This window comes from Zeus faber (genome assembly GCF_960531495.2).
Source record: "Zeus faber genome assembly, chromosome: 14".
NCBI classification, from domain to species: Eukaryota; Metazoa; Chordata; class Actinopteri; order Zeiformes; family Zeidae; genus Zeus; species Zeus faber.
Window position 1 is genome coordinate 21,269,059 of NC_137200.1, and position 26,478 is coordinate 21,295,536.

Consider the following 26,478-nt stretch of genomic DNA (forward strand, 5'->3'; position numbering starts at 1 on the left):
CAAAAAAAAAAAAAAATCACTTTTCTGGAAAACGCGCCACGCATATCATGGACAAACTACAGGAAGGGAGGAAGGAAAGGAAAAAAAAAAAAAAAAAAAAAAAAGATGTGTGATCTAAATACAGCATGGCATGCTCGTACCAATCTAGTACTTACAGGGGGAGGAAAGGAAAAAAAAAAAAACATCAGGAGCGCAGGGGTCTATTTATACACACACTTCTAGGCTACGTTTCGAGATATGGGAGGATGCATCAGAAGGAAGATGGGGCGAGATCACGGACACAGAGCAAAGGAAGGAGATGGGAAGAAGACGGATCCAACCACTGGAATCCATGGAACTGATGGGATTAGACAGGCTGAGGGTTTTAAGAGAGGCGTAGAGAGTCAAAGGTGAGGGAAGGTATATGCGTTAACTAAATCTGGCACAGCAGCATGCTTGTCAGAAGGTTGTTTTTTTTTCTTTGGGGGGAGGGGTCAGGAGGGAAGAGGGAACGACGTCAATTCCGACGCTCAGTTGTGCAGTGAGTGACGGAAATAATGGATGTCACATTTGCAGCATTCATCCTGCACCCCATGCGCACAACCAGGATCCCAGCTCGGACTTTGGGGATAATTTAGGGTCGAACACGTGGTCGGAATTGAGTTTTGTTTTAGTAAGATCACAACTTTCGACGATAGAGCCAATTTTTTGGAAGGGTCATTAGAATGCCAGAGGTACGGTGTACATTTTAGGACAGATGAAACAGCCTTGCGCAAAATGGATATTATTTTTGCATATACCTGTATATATGACAAATTACTATATGTAAATATAATGCATATAAATATGTAAATGAATCTGGATAGTTAGGTCGATAGATGTGTTAAAACATATACATATCAAAGGGTATGATAAAACGGCACCGCCACTTTTAAACGACGCTGCCCCTTTAAATGATGTGGTTTGGTGGATAGCTCCACCCACTGGAAGTTTTGCGGTCAACTTTCTGCCCGGGTGGGGCCTGATTTTTATACGTAAACTCTTGACTGTTATGCTGGATTCGTGCAGAATTTTCTAATGCTATATTTGTTTGTACCGCCCCAATTCTTTGAATGGGAAAAACAAATAAAACTCGGACTCTGGCGCCAATTATTGCGCGAGTCTGTCTCGTACACCGTACAAAGGCTGTTTTCGGAGCGCCCTCCGTCCCGTCGTGCGTGCATGAGCGCTGCAGTTGGCGGCATCCATGTTAATGGTGTTTGATGCAGGGTCGGTCGGCGTCGAACCGAGGCAGTTTTCAAGTCCTACAAGTGACCATATCAGTGACTGATTATCAGAATGGGTGGTTAATGATGGGGATTGTTACGGGCTGTACGAACAAAAAAATTAGAACAAAACCAAAAACATCTACTGGGTTGCTATGTTCAGACTGAAGATCAAAACGGATTGTTCCATACCCATGAATTCAATCCCAAGATGCTCTGCCGTGGCAGAGGGGTTGACAGTCGGAAGAAGAAAAAAGAAACAAAAAGAACAGATTACGACAGTGACACCTTCCAGCACAGAGTCGAAAAACACATATATAACAGGTAAAAAAAACAGCCGTTGAAGTGACTGGGGACGACAAACACTTAAAAGTACGGGGTCAGTCATTGCTCAAGAAAAACAACGCAAAAAAAAAACAAAAAAAGAAATGACGCTTTTCACCATCTGCAAGCAAACTCGGAGGAAAGAACGCGATCAGCATGCCACGCCCGCCCAAAGGCCCGGTCACGTTAGTGGAGAACGGTTGTTTTTAACGAGGAATCAAGTTCTCTGCACTGCAGTTGTTTTATCTGTTAAAGCCCTAAAAATCTGCTTTAAGATGGAGACTGATTTGTAATACTGCATATATTATGTATATATTATATTGTGAGAACCGGTATATGTACAGATTGTTTCTTGTATATATGAATATCCCAATTGCCCAATTCTCAACCGAGAACCATTTGCAGAACCAAACAAATCACACGGCGACCTGGAAAAAGGTAATCCACGCCCTAATCTCTCTCAGGGCGAGACGACTGTAATTCCCTCCTTTCTGGCTTCTTACCGCTTCTGACAGACTTTGATTTAAAGATTTTGCTGATCACTTTTAAGGGCGTCTCGATCTGACTCCATCTATACAACAGATACGTTGACGCCATGTGAGCCGGTGCACGGCGTCAGATCCTCAGGCAGGCGGGGCCCTCCCGGCTGTTCCAAGGTCTAGACTTAAAAGTAAAGGTGACCGCGCCTTTTTTCTGTCAGGGCCCCCCCTACCTTGGAACGCCCTGCCTGAGGAGATACGGCAGAATCACTGACTTCTTTTAAATCACTTCTTAAAACCCATTTTTACAGTCTGGCTTTTATGTGATGTCGTTTCTTTTTTTTTTTTTTTTTTAATCGTCTTTATTTTTTTATCGTCTTTTTATTGTCTCTTTATCGACTTTTTTTGATTTAATGAATTAATTTAATTCCTGTTTATTTTCCCTTTAAATTCATTATCTTTTTTTCTGTCAAAGCACTTTGTAAACTGTGTTTTTAAATATGCTATATAAATGAAAATGAATAAAGCTATTATTATTATTATTATTATTATTATTATTATTATTATTATTAGTAGTAGTAGTAGTAGTAGTAGTAGTAGTAGTAGTATTTTTGCTATTTTTTAGGGTTTATTTTATATAGCCAAACAATTCAGTTTTCAGTGAAATCTTAATTTCATTGTACATTGCCATTTTTTTTATATTATGGCATATTGCCAATGTAATATTGTAGTTATTATGATTTGTTATTATTGCCTATTGTCTTGCTGTGAGTTTCTGTTATTTCCTGACACAAAGCATTGAACAGCGTTGTCATCGGTTACATAAATTGTCGGTTGGAATTTCGTCCACACATGGACAATACATTTCCAATAATAAAGTTGAGGACCGTTTTAGTTTCCATTCAAACATGTCATCAAGGCAAACCAGACTGTTGAGCACGGAGCCTGTGGAACGTCACAACAGCCGGTGGTGTCGCTTTGGGGGAAATGTGTTCCTGCTGCCGTTTCATCAGTGCACTTATTAACTCATTGAACTTATTAAAAACAAAAAGACGGTGGTAGACGGTCGGTTCAAATGTATTGAATATGGAGAGGGCCCCGGATCGTTAAACGTGAGAGTGCTACTCCCCAGGAACCCGGGGGGAGGCGAGGCCGTGGGGGAGCTGCGCGAAGCAGCTGAGTCCACGTCTCTGGCAGCAAATCACTGCTGTTGTTATGACAACGGGCTCTTGTTAGGACAAGCCCGAGCCGTCCTGTTCTCAGCAGCATCTCCGGGGGGGACGGGAGAGAGTCCCCGCCCTTCCAGGGAGACGGGACTCGCAAAAAAAAAATTTGAAATGAGACAGACCAGACTCCACCATCGAGACCCAGGTGGAATCAAAAAAATAAAATAAAATTCAGAAAAAAATTACAATTCATCTAATTTCTCACCGATAGAGTTGGATTCTGGGGGACGTTTTATTGGCGGAAAACAAACACCCATTTTGGGTTAATATTTTCGGGTTCTTGCGTTCCAGGGGATGATGTCGTTTTGAGAACGCGAGGCAGGGCTAATGGCCTTACGGATGAAGACGGCGTGGGGGACGGGACGGGATTTCAGCGATCGATTCAAAAAGTGTCTGGTTCTTCAATCGGACGGAACGGAGGCCTCAGCCCCGCGCGCCCTGGATTTAAAGACACCATTTCCCCCCGTTAAAAGAGGAATTCAGACTCCGCCCACTATGTTGCGGGCTGTTTTTCTGAGGGGTTGGGAGAATACACACGTATGGTGCCAATTTGTTTTTCAAATGAATTATTATTTTTCGTTTTATCCAATTTTTCTCCTATTTCTGCTATTACTTTATTTTTATTATTGCCTATGCTTTATTATATTTTATTATTATTATTATTATTATTATTATTATTATTATTATTATTATTGCTCTAACACAATTTGCCTCAGGGATGATCCCTCCATCCATCCATCAATCCCTCCATCTTGCACAGCTCCAGCACGGTTGGAGAATTCAGAAAGTGCTGCGGGTTTACGTCACCCCGGCACGTTAGATCAGGACATCAACGTGAGACGAACGGACTCTCTGGATGTGGTGTTTCTGGCCCCGCCACCCCCCGAGCTAAATTACGGCGGACGCTGCACAAGCCGTGAGCGTAAAGGAGCCATGACGCTCCACAGGCAGCGACAGGCACTAAATCTGGAAAGGCATATTGAAGCGGGGGGGATTTACTGTACCTCGTTGCTGAACGTTTAGCGATAGAGAAAGTTCAGTCGGAGGTGAGTGATTTGCGGGGCCCCTTTCTTCTCAAGACGCGCCGGCCCCCGGGTGACCCTGCCACTTCCAGCGATCGATTTACGAGCGAGGCCGACCGCAGGTATGAAGATTACGCCAACCCAGCGTTAAGAGCTCATGGTGCCGCGACTCTTAAGTGTGTGTATATATCAAGCTTAAATGCACGGAACAGTCCGGCGATATTTCTCCAGGAGCTTTTAATCTGGGTGTTATTGTGCAGTTAATCGATATGTTTGCCAACGTCGCCGACGAGGAGTCGTGGAGGGCAGAGTCGTCTGACAGGGCCCTTTGGCGGAGCGCGTCTGGAAAAAAAATCACAGTCTCCACTTTTACGGCCATTTATGATATTTCTTTTTTTAATTTGATGAAATATTATATCATTGTATTATTTTTTATATATGTTATGACGTTTTTTTCTATTTTAATTTTTATTAATTTTATTTTTTTGTAAACTTCTGCTGCTGCAACACTTGGATTTTCCCCTTGGGATCAATAGACAAAGACAATATCTCATCTTGTCTTATCTTATCTTACTTGTTATGCAGGAAAAGGGCCAATGCATTGTATACACCATATTTTAAATAAAACATTTTATGTATATGTTATTGTGAATATGAGCTAATTAGTGATCATTTAGAACAATTAGAGGCGGTTTCGCTGATGGTGTTTAATCTAAATCAGGATTAAAATCATCCTACAAAAATTAATCCAGACTTTTAAAGTGCCTTTCTGAGAAGTGGCTTAATTTCAGATGAGTTAGTTGTAGACTAGGAAGTCCTAGACTAAGGTGATGAAGGACTAGTCAGCTCCTTCTGTCTGCTCTTGGTGCTGGTCTTAGTCCAGATGATCCATTTCCTCTACCGATCAAGGTCGACCTGGAGGCCCCACGTCCATTAATCCAAAGATAAACCTGCCTCTGGTCAGGTTTCATTTAAACCTCCACTCAGACCTAGATTAGCTCTAATCTTCCTTCTGGAAATCAGATTATTTAAACCAAGACGAGGGCAAGTCTGAGACTATTTTAAACCATGACTGAGAAAGGCCGTTCTACTGTGTTAGTGATAGCTACGGTGCTGAAGAGCATTTCATTGGTACATGCAGTCGACCTAACCTTTCATTCCAAACAGATTAAGATCCACACTCCAAACAAAAACCCTCTACTTTCCAAAAAAAAAAAAAAGTAAACACACATGCAATACTGTACGATCGATGGCACATGCTCGCCAAACATATTAAGGGTCAGTCTTGGCTATTCTACGCTATCTTACGAACAGAGAAGACAGGGTCGCCGAACGGCGACAGGAAATCGATCTGGACGACTCAACGATTTGGACACAAAAACGAATAAATAAATAAATAAATAAACAACATCAACAACAACAACGACAACGACAAAAAAATTAATAAACATCCAACATGCACGACAGAAGAGATGACAGAAGGAGGAAATTGACATACGGTAGAAACTGGCCATAACGTAGGTTTGACAGCGATCACCAGTAAAGTCATTCGGACACCTGATGGAAGAAACAAAGCCACAAAAGAGAGAGAGAGAGAGAGAGAGAGAGAGAGAGAGAGAGAGAGAGAGGGAGAGAGAGAGGGAGGGGGGGTGGTGGTGGGGTAGAGGGGGAGACAGAGAGGGGTGGAGGAAAAATCGGGAAGAACATGTCAGAAGAAACGGGTGAAGACAGGGAGGGGGAGAGAGAGACAAACAGACAGAGAGAAAAGGAGAGAGAGAGAGAGAGAGAGAGAGAGAGAGAGAGAGAGAGAGAGAGAGAGAGAGAGAGAGAGAGAGAGAATTAGAACAACGGTCAAACGGGGGCGAGCGAAAGCAGAGCGTGCCTCCGCTGTGCACACTGCGTGGAGCACAGCCCGAGTGCGTGCGTCGACCTGGAAGGGGGAGGGAGAAGGTGAAGGAAGGAGGAGGAGGAGGAAGAAAGGGGGGAGTATCTGAGGGAGGTGTCCGCGGAGGCGCTCGCGTTCTTTGCCGTTTTTTTGCGGGACGTCGGTACCAAGCGGACATACTTTTGAAAGGATTGGGCATGTACAACCGCAGCGGCTCGGTCTCTAAGCATCGTGGGCCGAAGTATCCCTCGGGACATCTGGGAAGGGAGCAGAGAAGTGTGAAACAAAAGACAAACACACAGAAATGACATCATGGGTTCACAAATCACATCCGGTAAAACTCCTTCATCCCCCCGGGTTTTGTCGGACGCCCGGTTAAAGCGGCTTTTCAAAGAGCCCGTCGTCGGGGCGCTTTCACACCTACCCCAAATGAACCACGGTCCGGTTCGTTACACGCGAGAGCGCAATCGGACCGGATATAGGAAGCAAACCAAAACACAGTGCATTGTGGGTTGGTGCTCTTCCTTTTTCGGTTGGAACACCAAATCATAGTAATGAAAGCCAGGATCGCACCACGCCGCCGTTGCTCCATTGTTGTCGGCGACAATGCGATGTGACAGGAAGTGATTCTCCCTCGTTCATGTTTTTTTACTTTCTTTTTCGGGATTTACACGTCGAAATGATTCCTCCTCAACGCCCCAGCGGCGTCACAAGGCGTCACGTTAAAACGGGATGAAAAGCCGAGCGCCACAGACACAAGGGACTCCGCGCAAACTGTAGGTGTGAAAGTGCCCCGACATGATTTCCCCCTTTTAAATCTGGAATGGGCTGAACCGGCCTTTCTCAGTCACGGTTTAAAGCGGTCTCGGGCTCGCCCGAGGCTTGGTTTGTAAAAAAATGGATTTATGACCTTGAGACTCGGACTCCCTCGTCTAGAACGAATTAATCTGAAATGAAGACACATCTCAGAGAGGCATTTTTTTTACATTGTGGACTCATTAAAGAAGGATTGTCTCCGTCCGGATTTAGACAAGACCCTGTCTGTGAAGCCACCCCGACCATAACCCTAACCCCTAGACTGAGGTGATGAAGACTAGTCAGCGCCTTCTGTTTGCTCTTGGTGCTGGTCTTAGTCCAGATGATCCATTTCCTCTGAATTGTCAAGGTCGACCTGGAGGCCCCACGTCCATTAATCCAAAGATAAACCTCCCTCTGGTCAGGTTTCATTGAAACCTTCACTTAGACCCAGATTAGCTCTTATCTTCCTTCTGGAAGTCGTGGACCAGGGCACGCCTGAGACAATTTCAGAGCATGGCTGAGAAAGGCAGTTTCAGTTAGTCCAGATTAAAAAGTGGGATTTAGTCGAGGATGAGGCCTGATCTGCGTCCGCCGAAACCGCCCCTTGATCACCCCGTCGCGCGCCTCATTACTCTGCTTTTCATCCCTCTCTCTCTTTCCCTTTTTTTTTTTTTTTTTTTCACAGGTCCGCTCTCTGTGATGGCTCGACGGCCCTTTCAGGGGGTACCCACATTCCGCTCCCTCACTCACCGGCGGACCACCAGTGGAAAAAGGTCATCGCTGGTGATTTACACGCCCCGGCGTAACGTCTCCCAGGGGCCTTGTGATATCCAATGTTAAATCACTGTTTGACCGGGGAACAACATCACACGGGGCCAAAGAAAGCCTGGACGTCTAAAAAAAGACGCGCTTCATGGCCGAATGATTTCAATATCAGATGAGGAGGTGAACAGGCTTCGAGAAGAGTAGACACTTTATTTTTTCATAATGTGGAATTTTTTTAATTTTTATTTTTTTAATAATATATTTATTTATATTTTAATGTTGTCTTACAACCCTAGCTCTGACTGATTTTACAGTATATGCAAGGGGTCAGGATCGCACCCCCCCCCCCCCCCCCAAAAAAAAAAACAACAAAGAAAAAAAAACGACCTGTATGCATTGGAATAGATTGAAATATTTGGATACTTTGGAACATGACAAGATTTTGGCGGCGTTCCGCCTAATGATGTTACCAGATTCCGCGCATTGAATAGAAAAAAGTGGATTCCCTCTTTTTTATTTTTTCATTTATTTTTTGTTTTTATTCATGGTTACGGGAATGATTCATCAGTCCTCTGTGCCGCCGACGCACTTGTTTTGTCAGAAAATGTTCAGTGTCCACTGGTGCCGTCAAAAACAAAACCCCCGATCCGACTGTGTAATGAAGGCACAGCGTGAGAGCTGACGTCGGGTCGCGAAAAAAAGAAGAAGGCATTTCATTTCGAAACAGACGGCATTGGGATGGGCAAGAACAAATAAATAAATAACCATCCGCGATAACGAGCAAAAGATTTCGACATGGCCTTTGCGATCTCACTCTCCGGTAAAAACGGTCGCGCGGACGAACCGGATTTCGAAGGGAGGCGTGACATCGACGGCGTCATCAGCTTTCGTTTTTTGCGGCGTCGATCGCAGTTATTGTCGGAGGGAGCCGCGGTCTACTCGGCAACTTTTTATTTCCATTTTTTTTCTTTCCCGAAAGCAAGTTTGCGTCTCAAAGTGGTGGAGCCGGGAGTAAAAATAGGGGCCGGCTGTCGGCGGGGCCCGCTCAGTCAGTGAGTAATACCCGCTGAAGCCTGGCCCATATTGAATGAGATGGCTTAAGGGCAACAAATCCCCGCAGCCCTTCACTGCATTATCCAACTTTTCTGGAGCCGTGCCCCCGGCCCCTGAGTGAATTAGCCGCGGCAATTGAGTTATTGCTCCCTCCAATTTGTACACAGCTTATTGAATGGCCGTAGCTGCCGCGTCCACCTTGTTTTGTCTAGCGTTCTTCCCCGGGGCCGAGGCGGGTGCGCGCCGGGGGCCTGGCCAACGTCTCCGCTCTCCGTGAGGTCAGCAAATGGGCTAATGGCGTATTTGGGCATCTCTTTAACAGAGCGCGGCATCAGGGCGATAATATTCCGGGACGTCGGCGAGGGATGATGCGCAGGCTGAAATAGCCGACGTTAAGACCACACTGTGTCTTGCGTGGACTACAGTGTGCTCCACCAACGTGCGTTAAGATATATTTTTTAATGCGACAAAAAAAAAAAAAAAAAAAAAAACAGACGCACACACAGAGTATTTCCCGTCGCGGTCTTGGTTTCATGGCCCCTTTCGCAATCCCGCGCTTGCGAGATTTCTGCGACATACTGGGGATACGGGGCCCCCGCCCGCGCCCTCCGCCGCTTCAGCGAGGGCCTTAAATGTAAGCACGGACTCTATTTACCTCATTGGGGGCCTCTAACAGGCATAAATATTTGCTCCCCACTAAACCGGTGACTCATGACATTTTGAAAAGGCTTTTAATGTCCAGCCTTCCGGTACACTAAACAAGGCTAAAAAGGATGAGAGCACCGCCGTCTCTTATCCTTATCGGCTTTAAAATACACAAACGAACACAACAGGTGGGCGGCCGGCCATTCCGCCGGTGCTTTGACCGCAAAGCGTCGCCGTCGCTATAAAGGGGGGAGGGGGAGGGGAAGGTTAAAGCGGGTGTTTGGAAGTTACGTTTTCATTTACAATGCAGACATGGGGGGGGGGGGGGGGGAGGCGACACGGCGGCAGGAGTCAATCTCTGAAGGAAAAAAAAGGGGGTTTAGGAGCAAACCGGCGTCAGGACAATGAGGACACGGGGATCGGCACTCGTGAAAGGAGGGGAACTCACCTGCAGGCAAGCTGGTTTATACCGTCTATGAAGTAACAGTCACCGCCGTTCACACAGTAGTCCCTCTCTGTGTCGTTGCATCTTCGGGCGTGGCCTGAGCCCGGGGACGGCGTCGTGGTTACTGAGAGGGAGGGAAGACACAGAGAAATCGTGCACGGCGTAAAAAACAAAAGAAAACAAAAAAAACAAAAACAAAAGCGGAGAGCGATCGTCGGAACGGGGCATTGTCGATTCCAGTCGCCGTTATCGCCGCACACTCCTCGCGAGGACTCTAATTTTCCGTCCGCCCGACCTGATTGTGTCCCTTAGTGGTGTTGACACAACCCGGAGGGGCTCCACCGGCAAAGATAAATATTTCCTTGACACGGTGTAGGAGTTGTTTACGCAATGACTCAGGTCGTCGGAATGACCTCAAATGTCATGTTTTCTGCCCTTAATCCCCGCGACTGAATAGATATAATGTGTCTGGGGATGTAGGCCCCTCGCGAGTGGAAAGCCGGGGATGTTTGAGCGAAGGAAGGAGTGGCGGGAGAGGCACGCGGCGGCAGGACCGGGCTTGAGAAGGAGGGAGGATGGGAACCCGATACGCGGCGGGCGGCCGGGGCACGCCTCGCGCCGCGCTCGTCGCTCGTGCCCCGGCCGGATGCAGCGGCGGCGGCAGCGGTAGTCCGGTGCCCTTTCCGGTTCCGCGGCGCCGTCGTTTTGCAGGGGAAGACTCCGGTGCACTCGGCTCCGGCGACCAAAGCACGTCAACGCGGCCCGACTCCCGAGAAAAAGAGAGGCGGTTTTCAGCGGCCCAAACAACAAAACGGAAGATAATCGACTGCGGCGCATTGTTCGCAGGAAGTCCTCCCCTCGCTCGCCGTACGTTAAACCGACTGCATCAGATGAACGCAGAGCGGGGAAATTGAACTTTGCCGAGTGACTCGTCAAGAACTGAATTAAAAAATAAATAAATAAATAAAATCACCACATATAGTCCTCGCTGTCAGACTGAGACTTGTTCCGGTGAACACAGAGCTGCTATTCTGGCCGGAACCGATGGATTAGCTGAATTAGCGGAGCCTTGCAATTTTGATCTTGCAACACCAGTGGTTGAGAAACACTGCTCTATGCCATGGTCAGGCCCATAGACTTTTATAATGTCTATCTAACTATCTATCTATCTATCTATCTATCTATCTATCTTGTTGATAGGATAGAACACCATAGTACACCAAAATGAATCGTTTGACCCATCCTATACCTGGGCGGCAGCTGCAGTGCAGCGGCCGGTGGCCAACTCCAGCTCGTTCGTCAGCGCCTTGGTCAGGGTCACCGACAGAAGCATTAACCCCCAACATACACGTCTTTCGATAGTGGCAGACGCGGGGGGAAAACACACAAACTCCACACAGGAAGGACCTGGGACGGCCGGGATTCCAACCCGGGACCTTCTTGCCGTGACGATGTGCAAAACACATCGTCGTGGATTCCTTCATTGATTTCCTGGTTAATCTTCACAACATTGACATAAAAATATTCATTCTATAAAAAAATATATATATATTATATAGTTACTGTATATATATTGTTTTCTTCTTCCTATTTTTTTTGTCTGCATAAGCACAAGTGACGATGATCTCACGGGACTTGGCTCGTTTCATTTCAGTTTCTGTATCAGAATATGCCTGCAGGCCTGAATGTCACAGCATGTCAAAAAATTTCCATTTGGCTGGAGCCTTTGGCACTCAAAGACCCAAGGAATGAGAAAATAACTAATAATCGGTGCGGTGTTCGAAATCAAGTCCACCTCAACGTGAAAGAAATACGTGGAAAAACAAAACACAACATGGAACCACTTTGCATCGGCTATAACCTCGGACAAAATCGAAGCTACGGAGTCTGTTTTGGACAAAATGAAATAGCACTGTTTTCCAAACTTGGGGTGTATGCTGAACAAAGGCTTTTATCCGTGATATTTCCGGATTGGGCAGATCAAAATGTGAGAGAAGACGTGATCAAAAAAACAAAAAGAGCCAAGTGACACCTCCAGTCAAAACAGAAACTCTATATTGTTCGATAGATGATATAGAAATAGATTTGCGATCCATCCATCTGTTACATGTTATAAATATATATATATAGATATATATTCTTTTTTTTAAGTTTATCCAGTACAACTATGACTGCTCAGCTACCGGCCAAACCAAAACGCTGTCAGTGACGGTCCCAGGTGGGCTCACATCTGGAAAGAGTCAAGGGCAGACGGAGTAATATAAACGCATTCAAAGGACGTTAAAAACCCCTTTGAAGGGTTTGGTGGGGGTTTTTTTGCTTTTTTTCCCCCCGCGATTGACTCGTTTTCACGGTAAAGCGACGTCTGACAAGCTCGATTGTGTTCTGTGTCCGTGTCGTTAGTGTCGGTGTGTTTTCATTTTGAGTGGAAAAAATACGTGTTTATAACATAGACGAGACAAAGGAAAACAGTTGTGATTTACTCACTGAATGATGCCGCAATGATGACTTCTATCATATGTTAACAGCCTACTTTAGTCATAGGGATGTATTCATGCTGTATTACTTTATTTAAACTCACAGGGAGGAGATCATGAATAAGAAAAAAGATGTATCATAATCACCGCATGGTAGACTTATAGATATGTAGCTCTTTCAGCCCATAGCTGTATGTATAATGCTATATACATATAATAACGTATACAATAATGTATATGTACAATGCTGTTAGTATATTCACCTTCTTTTCTGGAAATTTAAAAAATCCTTAAAATCAGTTGAAAAAACGCAGGATGGCAGAGGCCACCTCTACTGCGGTAAATCCAGCGCCTCTCATCAGTGTTTCGGGGGCAAAACGACACACTTTTAAGGAGGAAAAAGTCGCGTGGGATTATCTCCGTATTAGTACGGCTACTCCAGCCTCGCCCTCCTCATAGGTCTCCCTTAAAATCCCTTTCAGATACGGGTTCGATAAATGAAACACCGGTAACCCTACCGTACCACACCGTGTGAGGGATAACGTACAGCCTGCCGGTCGTTATCGCAAATACACCCCTGACAGGCGTTTCCGTCAGCTTGCGACAACACACACTCGGCCACTCAATACACGGCTACTCACAAAACAAAAACAATACATGGAGACGCAATTTTGGTGCGGATGATTTCATAACTAGTATGCTTGGTTTGAGACAGAACAGCCCAAACAACGTCCAGTGGCACAGTACCACTCAGCTGGAGGCCCGGCATCATTGTTACCACTAGGGCCAAAATAGGCCAAAATAAGGCTGTGCATCCAAAGTACTCACCAAATTGACATTTCACTAAGAAATCATCAACAACAACAACAACAACAACAACAAAAATGAATCTCTCTCTCTCTCTCTCTCTGTCGCTCTCTCTGTCGCTCGCTCGCTCTCTCTCTCTCTCTCTCTCTCTCTCCCTCTCTCTTTCTGTGTGTGTGTGTGTGTATGTGTGTGTGTGTGTGTGTGTGTGTGTGTGTGTGTATGGCTTTATTGGATACATTTTGATTTTCATGGGAAGTGTTATACTACCCCACTACTTGAGACAAGTTTATTACATGTGACAAGTAATTACATAAGTGTCTCAGGCAATACTTTCCATTTTTTGTTTTTTCTTTTTTCGCCGGCACGGTGGAAATTGTTGGGTGCCGCGTCACCTTACCGCGGATCACTTTATCCCATGCCTGGGGCACAACAGGACTCTTAAACTTGTTTTAGAAAAAATGAACAATAAAAGCTCCCTCCTTATACCAGTTGAGCTAAACCGCTCCAGGAGGAACAGCCACCTATCCCTATCGTATAACACACAACTTTATAATTACTTTGTGCCGAGCGGTCCAATTTTATCAATGCCGTCTGTAATCAAATTTAACGGGAAAAACATTGTGGAATCACAGACTTCCTCTCTTTTCTTGTTTTCCCACACATAGGGCAGGAAAACTAATGACTCTACTCAGCGACTATTTGAACAACAAATATAAGGGAAAATAAGTCTCAGGATGACTGAGAGAAAATACACAATTTTTGAGAAAATATAACATTGGCCTTAAGTCATGAACACAATAAACTGATTTAAAAAGACAAATGGTGATCCAGTCCACTAAGCATAAAACAGACAATATTCCGACTACATTAAAACCAGTTCTACTGATTTGAGGATATGTGCAATAAGCAAAATATTATTTGCATGTGTACTGTAAATATCATTGTTCTCTCACCAGGATCCCCTCCCCCGCCCCCTCGCTCCCCCCCCCCCGACATTAAAGCAGCTTGAAACTAGACTTGTCGGGAGGGTTCATATTTTTGAGCTCGCGGTAATATGAGACGGCGCGTCTCGACAGGTTATTTTCCTCGTTAAACAGAGGTTAGATCAAATGAAGCAAAAGAAAAATGGAATAAAAAAAAAACAAGGCCCCCCTGTTCTCCTTTTCTCCTTCCAGAAATGAACATTAAAGCCACGGCAACAAGGTTTACTGCGCTACTCGGCCGCACCACGTGTTCACAAGACGAGACCCCAAAACGTAGCGCTGGGACACGTACGCCCCAAACAGGAAGAGGGAAAAACGGGTGTACAGGTATGGCCCCGGTTAAGCTTTTCCGTTGAAGGGGTAGATCCAATGCTGTTGATGAGGTTAATGTACATTCATCCATCCATCCAACCATCTACCCATTTATTCAGCCATCCATCCATCCATCCGTCCGTCCATCCACCCATCCGTCCGTCCATCCATCCATCCGTCTGTCCATCCATCCATCCGTCCGTCCACCGATCCATCCACCCATCCATCCACCCATCCATCCGTCCGTCCGTCCATTCATCCGTCTGTCCATTCATCCATCTATCCATCAGTCCATCCGTCCGCCATTTTCATATCCATCGGTTACTTAATAACTTAGTCTTATGGTTGTTGAGAAGCAGTGTAGTGTAGTGCAACAAAAGTAATGTGCATTGATGTTTTACTACACTTTTTATTCTATTTTTGTTTTTATAATAAATAAATAAAAAACTGAAAATACAAAACAGAAATAGTCAGATATATATAAATATACAGAACATACACAATGTGATACTAGGTACAGGATAAATTATTGTTAGTGGTATATAGGGTATCAATTATAAATATAAATTATTACTATGTAGTAACTACCTAAATAAAGTACATACAGTGTAATACCAGTGTTATTTAAATATTAGGTCGGGGTTAGCCCTAACACTTACCCCAGCACAAATTTTATTTAAAGCTTTCTAAATTTTATTAGTAAAAACATAAAGTTGTTATTGGAACTGAATAGAAAGTCAGCTATGGAATTCAGTTACAGGTTTTCCTAGTTAATTAAAAAATATATATAATATTTTGTCTCCATAGTAGCCGTGCCTTTGAAGCTCCTGACCACACTGGGGTGTACGTTGTTCACACTGCACTGCGATAAAAACAGGCGTGGGGCTTTTTTGGACGCGCGAGTGGCCTGCGGGGATCCGTTAAAAAAGCTGAGGCAACGGTTTGAATTAGGTTTGACAGAGCATTTCTAATGCGTCCGCCATAAATATCAGCTCTCATTCCCAAAATTTAAAAAGCAGATTCGTCAAATGTACAGTAAAATGGTTATGTAACAACCTTGGGAGTACATTCTCTAGCGCACTTTTTTATTGATTTATTTATTTATTTCACTTTTTTTTTTTACTATTATTAAGTAGGTTGGGATGCTCAAAAAGATTAAAAGATAATAATAATTGCACTGCAAGTGTTTTGTGTATTTACCTGAGCTGCACACCCGAGGCAGACGCAGTGATCCCTTCTCGCCGTTCTGCGTTACAAGTCTGAACATGAGGGCATCCTGACATGGCACCGTGCAAAGATAATTAAAAGCCCCCACAGCGCCACCACAGGGAACAACCCCCCCCCCCCCAAAAAAAAAAAAAATTAATTATATGTCATTATCATATGTGATCCCAAAAATTGCAGGATCACGTTTACCTCTACGTTATTTGAATGCAGCATCAGTCATCGTCTGGTTCACTCCATCGCATATCTCACATTACAGTGCTCCCCTCGACGCATAATTTACGACTGAATCTCGTCGGTTGTGTATCATTATTATCTATTAGCATGGAATGCATTTCCAGTAGCTGCTTTGTTTGCTACGTAATTAAAGTCGAATCCATTTCGAAGATTTGATCGATGTTTTTTTTTTTTTTTTATGAATTCCAAAAAATTACATAAACGCCTTTTGGGGGCTCATAAGCGTTCATTTACTTTGCCACGTCGTAATTATCTGAGTGGCGTCCCCACCCGCGGGGACGTGCATTGCTTTCAGTAAAGTGGATAGTTTGCCGGGGAATGCTGTGAATCTTTCGGGGAAGATGGAAGCAGATTGGCCTCAGAGGCGGCAGGAGGACATCCCGAAACGCACACCTCGACACGGCTCCACGCCATAGCCCCTCTTCTTGTTCTGACGAGGCGGGCGGAGCCCTGCCGCCGTCCCTGTACGCATGCGTGCGTTCGTTTGCTATACATGGTGACGTTGGTTTGCTAAACCCTAATTACGAACGGTTAACAGTGTAACCGTTCAGATGCACTTTGAAAAAAAAAAGGAAAATGGAAAAAAGGGCAAAGTACCGACTGTGTATATAATTATTTGAACAGTGAAGGAACTACTCATCCCATAAATCATTGTGAATGATGCCTTTCCAACGATTTCCAACCTCACGATAGTCTTCTCAAATGTAACCATTTGTCGTTATTACAGTGTTTATATTGGTAATAATAATGTCATGTATTGTGGTTTTGTTGTCTGAACGATCGCAGAGTTCAGTGGTGGCAGAAGCTCGCTAGCCAACAATGACGTTATAGTTCACACAGGCCCCGCCCTCTACCTTCCTCCTTATTGGCTTCCCCGCACGCATGCGTGCCTTCCAGAAAAAGACTACCCATTAGCCAGTGCGGTAAACTTCCATGGTAACAGCGAGCCCCACCCATCAGAGATGTCGGTGTTACACTTAGGATTATGGGTAGCGTTGTGCTTCTCCATAACACCGCAAATTTAACCTGTTTCTCTAAAACCAGGTTGATATAATACGGACCTGTGCCTTCTACAGGAGCAAACACCATTGTTGCAATGTCAGCGGTAATTTATGAAATACTGTATGTATAGCCTCGTTATGGTATTGCGATTATACAATGTACATACTTATGAACATTTATATACATGTATACATAAAGGTTCTGTGGATCCAGTATTTGTTTTATTTTGTTGCTGTATAATTATTTGTATGTTTTTTATTGACTTTACTTTTGTAATGTATTCTTTTCTTGTTTATTTTCTTTTCTATTTGTACTATGCCCAGCACAGTCTCTTGAGTCTGCCAAAAAGCATTTCACTACATGTTGCACTGTATGTACAATGCAATTTGTATGTGACAAAAACATGTTTTTTAATCTTTGAATCAATTATAATATCGCCCCGCTAAACCTGAAACACCCCCTCGCACGGAGAAAGTACCCCCCTGCCTCCCCCGCGTTGCTTGGTGCCAGGTTACAACCCAGTTCCTTTTCATTGCGAGTCGCAAGTGCTTTTTATGATTCGAGCTGCAATCATCGATCTATTATGCCGCTCGCGGTAGACGTTTGTGTTGCTGCAACACACACATATCTGGCCTCAATTCCCCAGGGGTAATTCTGTCGTGTCCCAGACGGGTTATTGCCGCAAAAAAAATAAAAAAATAAATAGAAACAGTTTCACAGTGCGACTGCGTGCCCTCGTGGCATCGTGAGAGGTAGTATCTAGGATACCTCTCCGGCTGGCTGCTCAGCGTCACAAGTAATTACGCCGCTTTTCCAGACGTCTTCAGGGAAAAATGTGTGGGCCGCATGAAGGTGATCAGTGCTCAGCCAGAACTTTATTTCTATCTCATTTGAATCGTGCTCGCTCCCCGCACCACGAGACGCGACAGGACCCGGATCTCTTTCATGCCTGGTCCAATTTGTAATTTTGCGTCGGCTGAAGACTTTCTCGGTCTGTGTTTGGCGCTTGAAGAGACAACAAAAGGGAGGGAGTCCAGTGAACAGTTATATGGATGACAAATGGGTTTAATTTTATTTGCTGGTTATAATTGAGATATTTCAAGGGGGAGGGGGGTTATTTTTGTCTGTGTCTCGGCGTCTGAGTGTCTTCGCTCTGCTGTCTACCTTCCAGTGACAAGGCTTTTGTCTTTGTGCAGTGATCCCACGCGGCAATGCAGAGACTAAAATTGGCGACAAAAGCGACACGTTTGATGTAAGAGGATGTCAAACAGCGAGATTCTTCCATTCATATTGCATCAAAGTATCTGCGGTCATGACATTAAAAACACCGGAGTTCATAACTGTGTATGGATGACTTAATGCTGCGCTGCAAGCGATGTGCCATATGCTTGTCTTTACCGAGGCTTCATATGCACCGTCTACAGCCTGACACCGTGGACAAAGGGTCAGATATGTTGATCCAGGTTAACCCTCTTTCTCTGGCTCTAAAGGGGAGAGAGCTTTATTGAGGGTCTGGGGTCAGCCCGTATGTCACAAGTGTTCCCGCGATACTTCTTTTATCTGCATTTATTCGCCCAGGTCAAACCGAGTTTTCTCAGTCAATTCACCGCCCTCCCCCCCAGCCCTGCACAGCCCAGGGATTGTCTCCGTAGGAGCGAGAGTCGAGGAGATTCCCCATGAGTTAGCGAGGGCTGCAGCGTTTAGCCATCAGGCCCGGCCGGCGACTGTGATTAATCCTTCATGGCCCAAGAACTGAAAAGAAAAGCTGGGGGTGCAAGCGGGGCCATCTGGAAACCTTCATAAACATGTCCGTCTTTCCACGCTCTCCAAAGGGTTCTAGGAAAATCGTAAAAATGAAAAGAGAGGTCCCCGTTGAACAGTCCCGTCCCCCCCCGCCCAACCCCCTCCCGCCACCTCCCCTCCCCGCTCCTCTTGAGGCACCTCTCTGCACAAGCACCAAGCACAAAGGTCCACGCTCTGGATCCCCGGCCCCGGCACTGCACCTCGTCGCCCGGCATCAAAAACACCGTTGCGTACGGAAATACATTTTAAATCGACCCGTCTGTGGCGCAGAACAAATACACATGTACTGCTGATATATGACGAATGTCTATAATTCACCGCAGACCGACTTCACCCCTACACACCCAACTTTCTGAACTGTACATCAGCGGGGAAGTCACGTCAAACACAAAGACAGGCTCGGCGCGGGGAAAGCCGAGGCAGTTATTCAGGACGTGGTAAAGAGGTGCATCGGGTCCATCTGGTCTCCGTTACGGCTTAATGTTTTCTACCTTTAAAAAAAAAGCAGAGTGATCGGGGATAAAGGATACATTTTACGGCATGTCCATCGCGGCGTATTTCATTGAGGAGGAAGAACGTGCCAAACGGCGCTTCGAATTTCTGAGAGAGACTTTCAAGACAGCCGTCGGTTCTGCGAGTCGGGGGGGGGGGGGACGCGATCTGCGAATTCTGCGGCCGTCGTTGTTTAGGTTTGAGCCTCCGGAAAAGAAAAAGTCGCACCTCAATTGGTCACCTCCGGTCTCTGTGTTTGACAAATAACTTTTGACTTTGACACTTCAAAATAAGCTTCGAATAATAATAAGCGCAGAACTCAGGTGAAGACACTGCCTTGCCACGCCTTCAATTCTTTCAAACTCATTTCCATTAACAATACAAACGGTGTAGGAATATTGAATTGGGACAGGAAAAGCCCTGACGATAAAGTGATAAACTCCTGAAGTTTGGCTGGATACAAAGACAAAACCCAAAGGGTGGTATCCACAACAGCTCTGCTAAGCACACATGCTTTTCCACAATTCAGTTTTATATACTGTATCAGAGTGAAATCCCCCCGTGTCCCCTCATCCTCAAGCTCTTGGCAGGCAACCTCTGACATGTCTTTGGTTACAGCCAGCACTAAGATCCTTTATCTCTCAACTAGGGGTCAATATGAATTTGGGTGAATTCCATTTCCTGGACAGAAACATCCTCTTTCCTTTCGGAATAAAAAAGAATACATTTGATGAATGGGCGTCAAGTATTGAAAAAAAAATTGTTGAGTTGTTGGAATGGACTTGGATGAGTGCAATTCACAACAAATAACCATGAAATATAAAAGTAAAGAAGATTACTTTTTCTACGTTTTGAACAATATATTTTATTGTAAGCTGCAAATTCTTTGCTTTTTTTTAAACACTATTAATGCCTATAATATTGCTAAAGAACTAGAAAATCCCAACCCTAGTTCCACAGCTGTGCTGTAGACAATGGCTGTTTTGAACACTAGGGAACATGGACATTTTGTCCGATCAGAGCTGTCATCCATTTGATTATTAAATGCTGCAAAGAAAACATAAATCTACCACCCACTCGCCAACACAACCACAACCAATGCCTTTATGTCTGTCTCCTGTTTCTATTTTCAAACAGCATAGCTGATATGCCTGGTCTTGCCTGCCTCAATCGCCTCGGCATTTGAGGTAAAATCAAAGAGCGGCCCAATGTGGGATTGTGCAACAGCTGCTTATGTACTGTGAAGAGGCAAAGTGCCCTCATTCAGTTGGGGCAGGCCGCTGGTGTAGGTGCAAGCACTGGCGCTGTTAGGAATCTGGGTGATTATGGTGGCCAATAAAATTGGGACAGCCAGACCTGCGGTTGTGCGCAGCTGACACCCAAACAGGCCTCTGCTCTTTTTAAAGGGCCGGTAGAACGGCGGTTTGTACTACTGGCTGTGCCTTTCATCTTGTTTGGCAAGTCTGAATTCACCTGTTGGTTTCCCTCTTGTCCCCACAGGTTAAGGAAACTGCAATTCAGCATGCCCATGAGTAAGAACTGGGTGACGTAGGGGGGAACTGGCGCCGAAGGCAAAGATAAAGAAAAAGCGGCAGGAAGGCATGAAAGTGAAACTATATTATTTCCCAAGCCCTCATCAACAGTCTGAACTCTACCGTGGAAGGCGAAGGGAATGGAGGGAAGCTCAGCCTGGCCTGCCGTCAACAAAAGGCAAAGTAAAGTACAATGATGATTGGTCATAATGGGTAGCGGTTATAGGCTTGAACCCCAGGGCCCAGGACAAAACCGAAGTATGAAGGGTGATAACTTCACAGACAGAAATACTAGCAAGAATTCCTTTGAGCAAAGCAGGTGACTCCAAAGCTTCATTCAAAACCCCTTTGGAAAACAGGAGAGGATTGTTGTAATAAAGCGGAGTTTCATTGTGGACAAAATGAAATAGGTATAGTAGGTACCTGTAAACGTGAAGCAAGGTGTCCCTGAAAAGCACCGTGCAAAAATGCATATTAGGAAAATGAAGGATAAAGGAACTTTGAGACTTCCAAGTTTATACTTTACTGTTTCTCATCTTCAACAGCTGGTCCTTGTCTCTGGAGAGGTGCAGGGCTTTGCGATCCTATACCAGATTCAAAAGACATATACCATCGCTCCATATTTGGACATAACGTCCGCAGCTAGTGACCGACTTCTCAGGCATTCTAGAGATTTTTCTTTTTTCACTCCCTGCATTCCCAAAAGCGCAAACAGAACAGAGTTTTTTAGGCTCACTCTCCGTCCCTCAAAACGCACGCCACCAGACTAACTCTCTTTGGGGCCTAAAAAGGGCCACAGGAGAACGGCAGCTCTGCGAGGCAGATGATACCGGTCCCGAAGAAGGAGGGGAAGGAGTTCACTGTAAACCAGTGGTGGCCAACCTGCTTTTAACCATAGGCCACATGTGTGGCCCTTGTATTGCTCTGTGGGCTGCGCAATATAAAACCACACGTGCAACCACTAGCCCAGAGCACTACTAGCGCAAGGTGTACCAAAATGGTACAAAAGCTCAATATTCAATTAACCTATTTGTACTTGTATCTTTATTTCTTATGTATCATTTGAGTTTGGAACCTGGGCTGTACTCCTCATCACTCCCAGTGAAGTGCACGTCAAACATAGTCATACTTAGTAACCTAGAAATATAGGAGTGATGAGCTGGAATCCCCCCCATTGGAGTGAAGAGTAGAGCCCGACAGGTGGATGCCGGGGAGAGGTGGAGGAAGCAAACAAGCGGGTAGCAAAGCAGGTAGAGCAGGAGGGACGGGCTGCTTAAAAAGGCCAGCCCATAAGGGTGCGGAAGCGTGTGGTGCCGTTGTCTGACAGAGATAGCTCTGCAAGCTACACATTGTTTTCGTCATCATCCGTTTGGTGGGCCGCACCAGGGAGCCCCCGGGCCACAGTTGGGCCACCGCTGCTGTAAACTGAACAATCAGTGAGGTTTCCTCCTCTTCACTTGCAAACATGAGTCATCCTTACAAGGACCTGTCCCGTGCACAGGCATGTCAATTGGTACTCACCTAGCGAAACACAACATATGAAACACAACTGCTGTGGATGCTCACACCCACGCACTTGAGGGCTCGTGCAGTGTCGTCAACAAAGAGGAGGCTGTGTGACGGAGTAATGGACGGTTGGGATCGAGACAGCTGTGGCAGGAAAAACTGTCGTACAGCACTCCCCAGTTTTAGTCAATGGAATGGTAAGTATATGTTCCTCTCGTGCCCACGGACAGCTTTTAAAGACGACGTAGATATCTCTCCCGTTCATCTCCGCTCCAAATTTTGTAAAATGCAAAAATAATAGGCATAGCAAGATTCGGGGTAGATTACCTGCATGGTTGCTCATTTTCAAATTTAATAAAGTTGCGCTTGGTCGTCTGACAAGGTTATGCACACTTTGAATGAATGCCTTTTCTGAACAATAACATACTCTTTTCTCAGCTCAGATACTGCGGTAGCCAGCAGTGACTTTAAACTAGATTGTTAACTGTTAACTCCAACAACTTTCCACTGTCAGCCGTATCTAAAACACTTTCCAGCAGAAGACCCCCAGGACATCTGTCCCCATCCGACTTTACCAGAATTTTTAATCATGGGCCACTTATTTGGCTTCTGACCTTGGGGAAAATTACAAGGTATGGGAAATGGCAATACCTCATGTCCGGCCACATCCACCTCATGTCACTAGGTTTTTCAAGCACAACAGCTGCTTTCTCCCCAACATGTAACTCATACTGTGGTTTTAATTGTCTCACATACCATAGTCAGCCCATAGTCACTGGCCCAAAATCCAGCGCAATTTATCTTTAAGGATTTATCTGCATTGTTATCTGGAATACGCCTTGTGGCAAATATGAAACGCGCGGATGAGCTTTTTTGAGATCAAAGTGAAATGTTGTTAAATACCTAATGTTCATTTTATTTTCACCGTCAGTGTGCACATTCAGTAGATACAAATGTGAACGTTGCTTCAAAAGACCCCTCGCTTTGCACATTATATTGTGTTCCAAGACCATTCCAAGACCGTTGATCGCCGCATGATTACTTTCATTACCGTATGGCCATTGTCATCCATGATGTGGATTCACGGATACGCTGAAATCATAAGTTGGAAACGTTCAAACGAGGCCGCCCGTTCCATCGTCAAGAAAGCACCGCGTTGAACCCAGAACGTCCTCTCAATTCTGGAGAGTGGGCGTGCCTAACGATACAGGGATTGGACTGGGAACTCCTTCCTTGAGTGGGTCATAAATAAATAGTGGTGTAACTCATGACAATGCCATTGTACAGATGCGTCACGAAGCCGCGGCCACTGCAACAGCCTCTGGCGTCATCCGAGCTGAATCATTTGCGCACTCTGGGCAAGTAAGTCCTTGTTTTACTGTGCAGAGCGGAGAGAAGAAGGAGGAAGTCGAGGGAGGGATGTTTATCTAGTTAAAAAACGAGTACTTGTTTCATTTACGTAGGATTTGTGTTTGGACATGACGGGAAGAAGAGCGGAGGAGGGACGGTCACATATGAGGGGAAAACAGCCTAATTGTTTTGCAACACAGCTGTATTTGTGTTGGAATCCCTGTGACACTTAACCCAATAATTGAATTACCCTCTAAAAAGTCATGTTTACAGCTTTAAAGGCAGTGAGGTGAATGAATCATTAATAACATAAATCAAAGGATCAAAACAATTTGTTTTCTTGCCTTTCACCCCCACACTTGTCCAAACAGCATCGTGGCCGACGACATCCGAGGGGACTTCAATCTGCCGCCAATTGCGAATTAACCAGAGTGCGGCGGTTTCAACCATTCAAAAGCTCAGTTAACAAACAATTATACCCTGCAGCAGATCCTAGCGTGTCAGATTGCACTTCACAGATTTTCATCGGATCCTAGCCCCAATGTCAGAGAAATTAAACGGCAAATGGCCTGTACATCCATAGCTGTGCCGCAAACGTGCATTCTTCCGATCATGACAAAGATGTTACAAACCCTCACTGGTCCGATGTGCTCTCGGCCCCGTGCACGCATGGGGGGGGGGGCGTATTATTCAAACGTTAGCGAAGCTGTTACCCACATGTCCGGCGGGGGTCTTTGGTTTCCTCTACGGTACACCCCCCTCAACGAGGACCCAGCCTCTTTCCGCAGTGACGTTATCAATCAAGGTGGGGTCGTCAATCACACGTACGCCGGCGCTGCTCCGCACGAGACTCCCGACCGCGCGGGGCTTCGGGACGAGGGGTCCGAGCACGCAAAGGGATCGAGTGTTTACACGCATGTGGGCATGTTTGTGTATTCTGTCTGTCTCGCTCGCACCCTCGCCCTCTGCCCTCCTCCCCCCTTCCTTCTGTGCGTGCGTGTGTGTGTGTGTGCGTGCGTGTGTGTGTGTGCAAAGCTGTTGCCGGTGGGCCCCAGCATGACTGCTGAGGTTGGAGCAATCATATGTTCAGCTGTGATTTCCATCAACACATTCCTGGAAGCTCACACACTCTCTCTGTGGGGTTCGGCGCAGCACCCCCACCACCCCCAACCGCCCGCCACCCCCACCCACCCACCCACCACCCCAAGGATGTGACCCGTAGCCTCTGGACACATGGCGGCCGAGCAAAAGCGCTTATCACAACACCGCAGCCCCGGAGCGGGAGTCGAGGCCCGGCTTAATCCGCGTGCTTGCGCGGGGGAAAAAAAAAACAACAAAAAAAAAACAACAAAAAAAAACGTGGGCTCGCGTCGATCCAGCGTCCTCCTCGACGCTTCCGTGTCATGGTTGTACCTTAAAAAGTGCAACGACCGCAGGTCTAACTGCGCCAGACTGATTACAGGCCGGAGGTCAGACGAAATGAACCACATATGGTCCAGGGTCCTGGGTCCCCCCCCCCCCCCCCCCCCCAACCCACCCAGCCAGATTGTGGGGGCCGGGGGGTTGACTCAAAAACACCCACCGCGGTGGATGGAAAGACAAAAAAAAGCAAAAAAAAAAAACAGCATTTTTGGAGAAAAATAAATGCAAAAGCACATATGGTATTCCAGTCCAGCAGACAGTCATACTCTTACTGGAGCAAATGGAGCAGAAACTATGAGAAACGGGTCTATCTCGGACAACCTGCTTTGTCAATACACCGCGACTTCCAAAACAGCCCACGACGCAGGGCTGCGAGTCAGAGACGAGCGAGAGCACGTACAGTCCGAAAAGGTAAGAGTCATTGCAGGCGGCCAAAACACTTGCGGAGAACATCTCAGCGTCAGTGCTGAATAATCGTCACAGTCGTTCCATTTTTCAGCCGACACCACCCTTCCACTGTTTCGAGAGTTTGCCGTCCGGTTCGGGCTCTTTACGGCACGGCGGTCCTTTTGCCCCGTGGTCACCTTTTTTGGGGGGCTCCGGATAGATACCCATGGAAGTGATCGCGGGCGATAATAACACCAACTCCGGTGCGAAAAACACACACGCCGAGAGGCTGTGTGTCATGACGATCAGCCACTCCTTCTCTAACTGATTCAAATTATCCCGTATGTCTAAACTTGTTGGTAACGTGTGAATTCAATTGTGGGAAGTTACTCTGTCGGAAGAAATGTAGGCAATTGGCAAAATAAAACAAAAAAAAAAAAAACCCTACTCGGTTTTTCCCCACACTTTTCTTTTAATATTGACATCTAGACCGACCACCAACCGCCCGAATCCACGGACGTGGGCGTCCGTCCAGTGTCAGGCAGGGTGTTGCGGTGGCTGGCGGTGGTCATGTGGTGGGGCTAAGTGGCATTTTCCACAGTCGGTCTCCATGCACCTGTGTCTGTGCGCTGTTGGTCTCCCTTCCTCCGAGACAAAATGTGTCCGGTGGCGGTCAACTCACACACACACTCACGCACACACACACACACACACACACACACACACACACACACACACACACACACACACACACACACACACACACACACACACACACACACACACACACACACACACTCTCCACCCGTGCACACTCACGCACAACAACAGTGTGCATGAGTGGAGTGTGTCTCTGTGTGTGGGTATGAATGGGTTGTTTGTGCCCGACGCTTCCAGCAGCCGACGCGTGGGGGGGAAAGGGACAGGTGGGGGAGTCGCGGGGGTCCCGGAGCACCTGACGATCACATACGAAGGGGGAACTACAGCGTGTCTCTCTCTCTCACTCTCTCTCTCTTCGGACAGCGGGGCGGGCGGGCGAGCGAGCTGCCAACTGCGTT

At 46.0% G+C, this 26,478-nt stretch overlaps 1 protein-coding gene across 4 annotated transcripts in view; it reads right to left on the reverse strand.

Annotated features, from left to right (window-relative positions):
* The window catches only part of nrg2a (neuregulin 2a), a gene marked incomplete at its 5' end in the record, with an annotated part of 75,873 nt that overhangs the window by 8,713 nt on the left and 40,682 nt on the right, over positions 1-26,478 (reverse strand). For 3 of the 4 annotated variants that reach the window (XM_080013858.1, XM_080013860.1, XM_080013857.1), the window contains 3 exons: positions 1,437-1,460; positions 5,794-5,852; positions 9,890-10,010. In XM_080013858.1, the coding sequence (XP_079869984.1) occupies positions 1,437-1,460; positions 5,794-5,852; positions 9,890-10,010 (204 nt within the window). Of the gene's footprint in view, positions 1-1,436; positions 1,461-5,793; positions 5,853-6,360; positions 6,438-9,889; positions 10,011-26,478 lie in introns of all 4 variants that reach the window. The other variant, XM_080013859.1, reaches the window with a different exon arrangement.